The following is a 13,072-nucleotide window of genomic DNA, read 5'->3' as shown; positions in this document are numbered from 1 at the left end:
TTGAGGGTGAATATTGAAGAAATCAAGTTCTATACAGACATAAAGACATGGCAATGATTTCTTGGGCTTTGTCAAATGTGTATAGCATCATTTCTTTTAATCCATAAGTACTTATATATTAATAAACCATTCAAACTTTAAAGACAAACTAATACAATGGACATTGTGACCCAAGTTTTGTTAGTTTGTTGAGGTAATAAATCTATGAGTCCTAACAATAGGTAAGAATTGAATTAACCCCTAAGCAATATTCACCAGCTAATGGATGAACAGTCCTCAAATCCAATCAGTCTAATGGAAGAATTACAAAACCAAAGGTCCATAGCATCCAGATATCTATCAGCTGAATGTGTGTTTTGTTTTGTTACTTGCTAAAAAAAATGTACAATCGTGAGTCTGAAGGGAGATATCCTCTCACATTTGCAACTTGTGGATTAAAAAGATGTTGATTACTCAGCTCCTCCTTGGCCAAATACTGACTCAGGGCCACAGCTTTTAAATTCCAATATGATACTGTGTTGCCTGAGGGACCATTTGAAGTATCAAAAAGAAAACAAAAAACGAGTTCATCTATGTTGTTGGGACAAGAGCTTCTGTGGAAACTAAAATTGCTAAGCCTTCTTTTCTGACTTTCATCAAATGGGTATCCAGGACTCATCTTGAATCTTCAGGGATCTTCCACCTTTACAAGGCAGAAGTGGGTTTTTTTTTTTTTTTTTGTTTCATTTTATTTTTTTCCTGGTTCCTCCTCATAAAAGATTTAAATGGCATCAAATTTATGTTTTAAATTAATCTAAAGTGGTAGTCTTTCACTTTATCTTCCTAAAGGCAGTTCCCACCCTCTAACCCCATTACTGCGTATTTATTTAAATCACTGTCTATAAACATTACAATACTTTTGTGGTCTACTTGGAAAATATTTTCAAGTAAGTTATGCAACATCTTAAATGTTTGGTAAACACATGATGTTTTTAAAAAGAATTGGTCACAAGTGCTGTGTATTGGAATAACTAATACTATTTAGGTTCAAAGGGAGATAAAATTGGTTCCTATGAGCCACTAAAACATTTAACAGTGATTTCTATTAACTAGTTTTCCAAACATATTATTTTTTATTTTTTTAGGGATTAAACAATGTTATTGCTATAGACTTTGATTATAGAGAAGAATTCATCTATTGGATTGATTCTAGCCGGCCCAATGGCAGCCGCATTAATCGAATGTGTTTAAATGGAAGTGATATTAAGGTAACTAGATATTACAGTGATGGGTTATTGAACATTTTATTGGTATAGTTGAATTGAATAGAGTGTTATTTGATGGTACAATGATACAACTCATGGAATGTATGGCTTAAATTTCACACTTGTACAATGTAAGTTACTGCATACTTTAAAAATGAAATATGATGCTTTTTATCCTTATATTTCAGTATGACACTATTACTCACAATAAGACAAAATCAAATTGAGTAAATAAAATTTGGAACCTTAATCATAACTGTTGAAAATATGATGGATGTTTTTAGCTTTGAACAATTAGTGCCTCGAAATCATGTTGCTTTAAATAAAAGGAAAAGATGACTCAGAATTTATAACTGAAAACATTAAATGTTAGATTGTAGTTTGAAATTATAGCAGTATTAAAATTACCCTACTATGGATGGAAAAGTTGAATGCAGATGTGTAAAATCATAACTGTTCTGATTAGACAGCACTGCAATTAAACATACTTTACAATTCTAGATATGAACTACTTGGCATCATTTCTGTTATTCAAAGTTTTAAAATCAAATTATTCACACTGTAAAATGTATTCTTAAGAAGTTTTAAATGCCAGTATATGGAATCCATCAATTACTTTGTTCTTTTTTGTGAACATCTAGAACATCACACTGCATTTTGGTGGAAACAGTTTTGAAAATATTAATGAAATTTTGAATTGTATGATAGAATGCCATAATACCCCTAGACTGAATTTGGGTGATTCAGGATAACTATATTTTAAAATGATTAATATGTCAAAATACCAATATGTTATATAGAAAAATAAGCAGATGATTTCCTTTCTTTTATAATTTCTTATGTTTTCTCTATGTAACTATTGACTTACATGCAACTCCAAGGTTCAGTTCCTTCTTTCACATAGTCCTTAAAGCACTGAGAACTCAGAAATGCCATTCATGTATCTTTGGTGTTTTATATGCATCATATTTGTAAAAACAAAGCCTATATCCTTATTTTATTTGGTATTGACATGGATTGGAATTGAGTACCACAGTCACATGACTGTATTTTTAAATCCATTTAAAGGTCCAAAATACATAGTACATGTTCTTTCTTGTATTTTCTTCTTTTGTTGTGACTGATAATTTAAATAGGAGTAGCACAATTGGGAAACTAGTAAATGCCAAACATATCTCCCCCAGAACCTGTCAAAGATAACATCAATAATTCTGTGTGTGTGCATGTGTGTCAGATTCTTCTTTGTCCTAAATTGTAAACGGCCAGGTTGGTAAATTATAATGAAAATGTGATCAACAAGTGGGTAACTGCTCCAATATTTTTATTTTGGTAGTCTTTTATTTTTTCAGTCAGTATATAATTTCTAGGGTCCTGATTATATGTGAGGTGATTTCTCACAAACAAGTAAGTAATTGTGTTGTTGTAAATTGTTCTAATCTTATCTAAAGTCCATTTCTAATGCTTAAATGAAATTCTATATCTCTGTAAAAATTCAAGAAGCAATTGCTCAGTTCTTGTCTTGGGCATTAACCCTGTTGACTTGTTTAATTCTTATTTTGTTAGGTAGTGCATAGCACAGCTGTCCCTAATGCACTTGCTGTCGACTGGATTGGAAAAAACCTCTATTGGTCTGACACAGAAAAAAGGATCATTGAAGTATCCAAACTCAATGGCTTGTACCCTACTATACTCGTTAGCAAACGACTGAAGTTTCCCAGGGACCTGTCTTTAGATCCTCGAGCTGGGTTTGTAACAAACGTTAAAAATCTTAAAGATTAAGACTGTGGATTACATTCAGTGTATTAAATCCAGTTCTACAGGTTAATATCATGAAAATCCATCATAGGGTACAAATGTGTAGAAATTCTTACTAAGAAATAAAAAATAGTAACGTAACTATCACAGCAACAGAAATAAATTTAAATGAGTTGATTTTATATTAAAGACTTTTTAAAGTTTTAAACACAACTTTTGTCATAACTAATTGATAAATGTATCATAGAAGGCAATATGACAAAGGGATTTCACCAATTTCAATGCCTTTCAATCTTGGAGGAGAGGCAGACCAGGAACAATCTCTCAGGTCACGTTTTGCAGTGTTTGTGGTAGTCAAGTATGGACTATCTGATCCCTTCACCACTATATAACAGGAGACACAAGCTGTACCCATAGATAACAAATAACGAGGTACATTATGAAATTTAATCAAGAGGAGCAAGCAAAGTGGGAATATCAGAGAAGGTTCATGTTGGAGCCGTGTTTCATTTGAATTTCATTGTGAGAATGGGCAATAAGTTATCATTGTGACAAAGGAGAGCAGAGATGGACACACCTTAATATTTCAAAGCTGTCTGATCTAAGTTTGATAAAGTTCCATAGATTATAATCATTCTCATTCACTTTCAATTAGGTTGTTTTGGTAGGTAGGGAAGACATGTCTTTTTTTTTTTTGCACTATAATTCAGAATGACTGCATACTTCAAAATGATCTCTGTAGAACTGCCCAATAGGCTTGTTACAATAATAAAGAGAACATTTGTTGGTTGTTTTTTTTTAAAAATAGGACTCATTCACAGTAACAATAACTGGAGTGCTCTTAATTTTCTCTGTCTGAAGTAATTTTGCATGCTATGTTCACCAAATCATTGCTTTTATCATACAATGTACAACAATTAGAATTTGTTTTTTGTCAATATATTATATCTCTGTTTTTTAGTCCTTCATGCTTATAATTCATAAGGTGATCATGTCATAGTATAGTTTACAGCTTAATTTTAATTTTAAACATTAATTTTGGTAAAAGCAGTACCTAATAGGAAAGAATTTGTATTGTAAATACAATTCTGTTTCCAAGGTAATCTGCACATTTTAACTTTCCACTATATAATTATGTAATCATTTTGTTAGCTTTAAATATTCTTTTTTTTACTATAGCAGCAGAAGGTTCAAAAAAGTTCTATTGTATTTTAAATGAAACAGAATCACAAGAGGGTCTGTTGTTTTCAATGTTTCGAGAAATAACGGAAAGGTGCACTAAATTTGGCTATAAACTACATTCATTCATAAGTATGTGAATATTTTAATTCCTTTGAAACTTTTACAGAAGAGATTTATTTTAGATAAATCTCTTGGTTTGGTCCAAACCATTATCCTTTTTTTCAAAACCATTATGGTTGGCTTAACTTCTCATTTTATGCTGTTTAAGATGCATCACTTCCTAAATGAATGAAACATTTTCCATTGATTATAATGGTCTTGTGGAATTTCCTATTCATGAAGCAAAAACTGTGTCCTAGCCTAGTAAATACAGCTGAATCTAACTTTAGGTTTTATTTCTCCCAGGTTACAGCTCTTACCCCATAAACTGAAAGCAGACTCAGTTATCATCTAATAGATCACATGAACCCATCTATTAAAAGTGTCGATTAAATAAGAAAGTGTTAAACTATTGTTAGATGTTATGAAAGACTCTGTTGATTTCATTTTTAGATAATATTTGGATTATGATATGAATACACCACATTACTAAGAAACTGAAAAATTGGTTCTTTTTAATTAAACAAGTAAAGCCACATACCCTACCAGATAAATATAATGACGTCTTCTTGTTGATGCTGCTTTCTTAGTTCCCCAGAGTGAGACAACAGGTAAAACCTGATTTTATTTTTTGTGAGATGAGCTTCAGCCTGAAAATACATACTTGTATAAAATATTGAGCAATAATGCTTCAAAAATGCTTTACAAATAATCAGTTGTAAGATTGTTTAATAATAATTTGTCTTCCTATATCATATTACTTCTGTGATTTTGCATATGCTTTTACTATTCCAATATTATTGACCCCTGTTTCCTTTAGAAGCATGATCTCTCTCCTGAGATTTAGTAGGGGATAGGGCAGGGATTTGTGAAAAGGAGGATAAGGACCATTGGACCATCTAATGTAATGAGGAAACCAAACTTTTGGGAGGTAGTTTTGGGGTCCTTTCTATATTTTAGTGATAATATGCCAATTGTCACGCATTTGGATATGGTGGTCAATAAGAATGCTAAAGAAGATGCAAGTAGTATATTTAAATTCATATTTAAATTATATCGTATTTAAATTCAACTGAAATCCTAATTTTTCTCACAATTTTATCTTAATCATCCTCTTATCTGGTCTAGTTTGAAAATGGGTTTCTAATTTATCATAAATTCTGGATCATTGATTTCCTAATTTGCATGCAATATTCAGAACATTTATTATTTATGCAGGATACATATATACATTTAAAAATAAAATAGCAAATATAATCAAAGTTAAACTGTGCTAAGCATGATTTTACCTTTTTAGATAATTAACATATGTCACTTGAGGTTATCATAATAGCAAAAGGCCATCATAGATACTAAAGTGAATGTCTGCTATGACCAGTTAATGGAAAATGAATTCACCTATTCATTCATTTATTCAGCACACACTATTTCAGGATTTATCAAATACCTATTCTAGGTAGGAATATAAAAATAAAAGGCACATTTCCAGTCCTGAAGTATTCCGCAGTTGTATGGATGTTCAGGTGAGTAAATACAATGCAAAAATCTCATAAAAAGCCTCAGAATGACTAGGTGACATTCACAGGATCATTTTTATAACAACGACAACAAAAAGCAACAACAAAAACTTGAAAGAAATATAAACCAGTTTTCAGGCTTTGGTCACATACTGTACTTTTCCTATTATTCCACATTAGCATTTCCAGGAACAAAATGGTTTCAGTTCATAAGCATGCTTTCAAGAGACATCCGAACAAGGGAAAAGGGGGGAGGGGGGGAAAGGTATATTTTTCCATTTCAATAATTAATGTTTTTTATTTAAAACAGTATAAGTGAGTTTTTAAGAAATAAAGTTGTCAAAATTATCACAAGCATGTCTTGTTTTTAAATCTACATTTTCATTTATTTTCTCTTGGTGATAGTCTGTTAGCAAATCCACAGGAAAATATTATTAGATGCTATTTTGAATTTGAAATGAATGCTGTCTTTCTTTGCCAGTGCTGCTATAACAAATACAATAGTTTTAATTGACTTAACAAAGGAATTTATTGTTTCACAGCTTGGAGGCTAAAAGTCCAAAATAAAGGTGTTGGCAAGAGAATGCTTTCTCTGAAGTCTGTAGTGTTCTAGTGGTGGTTTGCCACCAAAACCACAATTCAATCTCTGCCCCCATCATATGGCCTTCAGTCTCATCCTTTATTGAATATAGGAGTACTATGTTCAAATTTCCTCTGCTTATATGGATTTCAGTCACATCGGATTAAGGCTAAGCCTGATTCAGTTTGACTCACATTAACTAATAGGGTTTTCAAAGATCCTATTTACAAATGTTCACATTCACAGAACCAGGCCTTAGGACTTGAACAGGTCTTTGTGGAGACATGATTCCATCCATAATGTATGCTAATGAAAATATGTGAAGAACAGTTTACTTAGCATCTATATTCAGTATTGGCCAATATGGATAATGATAATGCAGATAAATTTTCAAAGACACATTTTTATGCTTCTGTGTCTTGATTTATGCTATTCCTTATAGCTGCTTCTTCTACAGCTGCAAAAACTGCCCATTTTTCCAACTGCAGCAGAAATATTACTTCCTACACGAAAAATTCCCCAACTGCACTTGGCTCAGCGGCCACCACAAATGAATGCATGATATTATATGACCATTATCTGGGTCAATGTCTAGCTCCCCATCTAGAATTGAGTTCCTTCAGCAAGGTCCATGGTATAATCACTGATTGTGGCTAACAGAGAGAGAGTTAAATTCACTATTGAAGGAAAACAATAAGTGGGATGTACACAAAGCATGAGCTCCAGGGACTTTGTACCAGCACCTATGCACAAACCAATACGTTGGTATATAAATAACCTACATGTTTCAAAGAGAAGAGTCATAAGGGAACTTATGCTGCGAAGAAATGAAAGTCAAACCAGGAATGAAAACCTCGTTCAAAATTTCTGTGGGGAAACATAGAAATGTTTCATTAAAGTCAAATTAAACAAAAATTTTTCTTAGCAATTTTTAAACCTATCCAAGTAGTTGATATTAGGATTCTCACATTTAGGCAAAAACTCATGGGGAATGAGTATACAGGATTAATTTTATATTTCAGAATCAGAAATAATTGCAAGTGGAAGCAATTTCTCTAAATTTATTCCCGGAATTCAGGGAAAAAAAAAAAAAAAACCCAAGAGAAAAAACTTATATTTTAATTCATTTTAAAGAAAGATAGTGTATTATAGTCACCTATCAAAGACATCCTCAGAATCACACAAGCCTGTTGTTATGGTTACCAGCAGACATTCTTTATATGTTTACATTTGGTTACAGCTTACATAGTATCTATTATTTGGCACTGAGATTTTTAATATGTGATCTTGGGTAAACATTGCCTATTATCTGCATGAAATTTAGAACTGTTTTTCAGCATTTTCACTGAATATTTCTTTTTTATTTTAGTTATTTACAGCAAATTGTGTACATAGGTAATTTTTAAGGGGTTGCATTTCAGAAGTTAAAATTGTCATTATGTGTAGTGTAGGCTTATTGAGAAACATGAAAAAAATGTGTAGTATTGGGTCTTAAGTATGGAAAAGGAACTCATACTTAGCCATCAGAAATTAGCTCCCCCATACAGAGAGAGACGAAATAAAATATTTATGATAATATACTTACCTGAGTACAGTTAAATTATCTACTGAAATAACTTTTTATACAATGCCGTAGAATATTTTCATGACATTCCTCTGGGTGATGAATACTTAAATAGGAAAATGATGTAAAGCCATATATTAAATCCAGACAAATAATTTAATAACATACATAAAATCTCAAAGCAACAGGTAACCAAGATGTAAAAGATAGTCATTACTGTACCCAAAATATGTATTAACTCACATATCCCATAGCTGGTTCAGAAAAATGATAAAAACTTACATTGACGGAACATTTGCTATGTGTTTGTCAATATCTGAAGTTTGTTCCATATGTTCTCTCATTTAATCCTCACAGTGACTCTAATGAGGAGAAACTATTATTGTCTGTTTTCAACATGTGAGTAAATCTAGGCTAATGGAGGCTGATTAAATTGCACAGGTTCACATACCTAGTAATAGACTTGGAATTCGAACCCATGCTTGTTTGCTGAAGACTCTACAGCTTGCTACTTAGGACAGAACCTCATCTGCAAATCCAGAGAGCAGAGTCCTTGTTCCACCCGTGCCACTAACTGTCATAACGGTCTTGGGCAAAGGGCGTAACATTTTTAGTCTCAGTTTATCTATTTGTAAAATGAAAGGCTCAGTTTACAGGTTCTTCAAGAAATGTTGCAGCCTTAACATTTTCGATTAAATCATACTTCGTCCTAAAAACTGAATGAGATAAAAGATAGTTGTTCTCAAAGAATTTGTGAACTATTTATGAAGATAGAAGTTGTGCTCAAAGAAGCATTAATGAGCACAAGATTTCTTTCATGCCTTCATCCATCTAGGTGAAATTGACGTTCACTCCTTTGCACTCCCATAATGGTTTTATCACACTATGCTTTAATTCTTTCATTTGTCTTACATCCACCTTTACTGAATTTGCTGAGAGATCTCTGAAGGTAAAAATCATACCTCTGTATCTCCAGTACTCAGTGATATCTGGCACATAACCTGGCCTGAGTGTTTCACAAAGTTTCCCTTCCAAGTTCAGAGTAACTTTGGGATTTATCAGAAATGTTCCACCATTGACTTACTAAGTAGGGTTCTCTGATATTAAGGTGAGACCTGAGAACCTACATCATCACTGCTTCGTGGGTTCCTATGTGTTGTCTATATGTGTTGCTTTATTACACATGTGATACAGATAAGAAATGCTGTGGACCAGAGGGCCAGAGCACAGTTTCCCAAAGTGTGTTCCTTGGTGCAATAGTCCAGCAAACAGCAGGAAAATAAATGCTTTCCCTCAAAACTATGTGATTAAGAAAATGGATACCACAGATCTGTCAGGGATTCAAAATGTCAAGTAGTGTGTAGATCCTCTGAGACGTCCTACAATAAAAAGATGATGCTTAGTTTGTTTAACAAGGCATTTCTCCAATATAATTGATCAACCAACCTTGAGAAATGTGAACCTAATGCTAATCAGGAAATCATTTACGGAGATCAGAGGGGCAATGTGAATTTTATCTGAAAGAAAAAAATCTATGTAATTGAAGGGGCAGGAGCAAGGCAATCAATATGATAAAAATACAAAAGTGAAAATGTGGGATTATAAATAAATATTCTGTCTAGAGTTTAATTTCATACATTTGAATAGTGGGGAGTAATTTGGAGATGTATATATGGCTCCAGTGATGGAGGACTTATGGCAGGCAGAGGATGTCAGACTTGGAGCTCTTAGTGAACTTATGGAAAATGGTGTATCAGATGTTGGACTAGACTCCAAAACAATATGCTCTTCCTCTTCTTGATATCTTGTTCAAAATGATGATAAGAATAGTCCAATGAAGAAGTTCAGAATGTAGATGAAGATTTAAAATTGCAACTATATGGATGTCATATGACATTCTTAATTTACTTAATGACTTCAAATTATTATTTTCAGCCAATAATTTATAATATTTTTGTTGATAGCATGTATTGGAGAAGAGCACTTAAAGATTAAATGGCTCTGTAGACATATATTAGCTGTCTCCATCTAAACCTATTTGGCTTCAATATTGCAGAAATTATTGAAATATTGTTTTTAAATTTTTATTTGCTTGCACATAATTCTTAAAAATGTAACATGTACATAGCACAAATAAATTTGATCCTATCTAACATATCACATTATCATATCATGTTTATTTTTTTTAATTGATATGTCATTGTTCCCAAGATTCAGGATCAGGATGGCAAAGGGTTTTGATATAATTCAGTAAGGTAAACTACCATTTCATGTTTATTTCTTTCTCAGCTAGTTTCTTCTTTTTTATCTAAACTGTCATTATCTCTAGAATAGACAGCAAGTTATTCCTTCATTCATTTATTAAAAAGGAATAGATTGTTTGTCTAGATGTATTTTACAGCCATGTATTTGCTCTTCAAAAGAAAAAACTACTACTACTAATTCAAGATTTAAAGAAACAGAACTTCTAGTCAGTTTTTGAAAGGCTTGATATCTACTGTTACTTGATGATTTGGACTTTTGAGTCTGTGTTCAGAAGTAAATAAATATATGTGAACATTAGATAGCAATTCCAGTATCGCTCTGTGTGACCTTGACTGGGGCATTGAAAGACTCAAGTTTGCTTTAAGTTTTGTTGCTCAGAGCTCTCCTTCAGTATCTGCTCACAAAATTCCACCTTTCAGTTTGTCTTTATTAGAGATACATTTCTCCTGTCAAGCATCATCCTTAATTAAGACTATTAATGATATTTTGGCTAGCATAGAACTTTTTATCATCTTTATAACCACCATTGCCTGCCTTTTTGCATACCCCAAAAACATGAAATATGTTCTGTATGATGCTTATTTATATTAGCCTTATATTTGATAAATGGTTTTATCAAACCCTTAACCTTTTCTAAAGGGTGGCTAAAACATCTGAACATGATTATCTCTGTCAGTACTTATGAGAAAAAGAATCCTTTAAAAAGGGACATTTTAAATTTGAACTGAATATACCCATTTGTAAACTATGCAAAATAATTTTCATGTAATATTCTTTTGATTACATGTCTTACAAATTGAAGAATTAATTGTTGGGGAACTTATCCTTAGCAAAAAAAAAAAAAAAAGAATGAGGTCAAGGAAAACTAATCAGGTTAATAGATTTAAATTTTAGAATTGAAATGTGAAAAGGACATTAAACATCTTCTAACCCAAATACTGAATTATACAGATAAGGAAACACATTCAAAGAAATAGAGTGACTTTTCATAGTTTGAGAAAATAGTAAGTAGTTAATTAAATGGAAAGCAATCCCTATCACTTATACTTTATTTGTATTTGATTTGGTGTAAGATTTATATTTAAACCAACCTAACTAGTATTAGTACCAACATTCATTTCTTTCTTTATTGTTTTGTTTTTTAATGTTGAAAATTCCTACTTCCAATAAAATAATTTAAATCAGTCCAATGGAACTTTCTGTGACAATGGGAATGTTCAATTTCAGTGTCTGTGCTGTCCAATATGGTAGCCACTAGCCACATATGATTATTGAACGTTTGAAATGTAGCTAGTGTAACTGTGGAACAATTCAGCTCATTTAATTTTAATTAGTCTAGAGATAAACTTAAGTAGATGCAATTGGCTAGTGGCTATCATATTGAACAATGCAGATTAAAACAAATAAAATGTACTACTCCATAATTTATTTTTAATTTTTCATAGGTAATAGACAAAACGTATATGAAGGATGCTTCTTATAAACTGAAATTCAAAGAGAAAAACAAGAATTAATTTGGAAACTGCTGAGAAAATATGTGAAATATTTTCTGATGTGTTTGTCTTGTCCCATGAGTGTCTATAAATAAAATGGCTATGGATTGTCTTTCCTAGGTATTTGTATTGGATTGACTGCTGCGAGTATCCTCACATTGGCCGTGTTGGAATGGATGGAACCAATCAAAGTGTTGTCATTGAAACCAAGATTTCTAGACCTATGGCGCTAACAATTGATTATGTCAACCACAGAATCTACTGGGCTGATGAAAATCACATTGAATTTAGCAACATGGATGGTTCTCATAGACACAAAGGTTGGTCCAGTAGCACAAATGACTCCCTATTTTACCAGTGCATAAAATATTCATTTAGATAAATACACACACACACACACACACACACACACACACATATTGTTTTATGCACTTTCATCAAATATATTTCTTAATTTAAGGTTACATTAACAGACTCCTTTACGACAATATTGGTACATTGGAATTAGATATATTTACTCAGAAATTATATAATTCATGCATAAAATCATTTTGGTACTGTCAATGCTTTATTGTACCTTTTATATAGTATTTTTGGTAGTATATAGGTGATAGTTTTATGTCAATATACACATGTATCTTATTTGAATTGCAATAGGAGGAGATTTGCTTGTAAATATGGAGTTATTATTTAAATAGGATTTGTTTAAGTTTTCTTGAAGAAGCTGAGTAGAACTATAGACCTTTGCAGAGAGTAGAGAATATTATTTAGAAGTTGTCAATTGTCAGATGTGCTGGATTAATTTATTGCTACCAAAACAAATCTAAACAGCAATGAAAATTAACATGAAGAACGTGAAGACAGCTTTCAAAAATAGAGTAAACTTTAGGAAATAATTGGAATGTGAATGAACATCAAATTCTATAGAGACATAATTTTTCTATTCTTGATTAGTTTCAATAGATTAAAAAACCGTAGATGAAAGAAGAAATTGGACATGCAGGGAGGCAACACTGGAATTACAGATGGATGAGAAGCCTGATTAGAGAAAAAAATAGAATAAAGGAATTAAGACTGACAGAAGGATATGATAAGAAGAAAGGGAGACAGATACAGATTGTATGGATATAACAAAACCTACAAATGATTTAAATAAACACTCAAAATATTTTAGATGCAAAGGGGTTTTAAGAATTAGATATTTCCATGAAAGAAGAAGAGAAATTAATTTATCTTTATGGAACCTAATGTCACCTTTGTTATAAGGTGTTTTCATTTCCAAACATCTCTGATGTTACATGTTTCACAGAGAGGTCCCAAATATAACCTGCATGTTAGTATAGTTTAGTTTATGGAACTGCTTTCTACTCTGG

The 13,072-nt window shown here is 32.0% G+C and overlaps 1 protein-coding gene across 5 annotated transcripts in view; it reads left to right on the top strand.

Annotated features, from left to right (window-relative positions):
• LRP1B (LDL receptor related protein 1B) overlaps positions 1-13,072 on the top strand; it is a 1,893,223-nt gene that overhangs the window by 1,634,918 nt on the left and 245,233 nt on the right. For all 5 annotated transcript variants that reach the window (XM_037849262.1, XM_037849261.1, XM_037849260.1 and 2 more), the window contains 3 exons: positions 1,125-1,247; positions 2,808-2,989; positions 11,820-12,019. In XM_037849262.1, coding sequence (XP_037705190.1) covers positions 1,125-1,247; positions 2,808-2,989; positions 11,820-12,019 — 505 coding nt within the window. The remainder of the gene's footprint in view (positions 1-1,124; positions 1,248-2,807; positions 2,990-11,819; positions 12,020-13,072) is intronic.

This window comes from Choloepus didactylus, chromosome 9 (genome assembly GCF_015220235.1).
Source record: "Choloepus didactylus isolate mChoDid1 chromosome 9, mChoDid1.pri, whole genome shotgun sequence".
Taxonomy (NCBI): domain Eukaryota; kingdom Metazoa; phylum Chordata; class Mammalia; order Pilosa; family Megalonychidae; genus Choloepus; species Choloepus didactylus.
The sequence above is the reverse complement of the archived record's forward strand: the minus strand, read 5'-3'. Positions and strand labels throughout refer to the sequence as shown.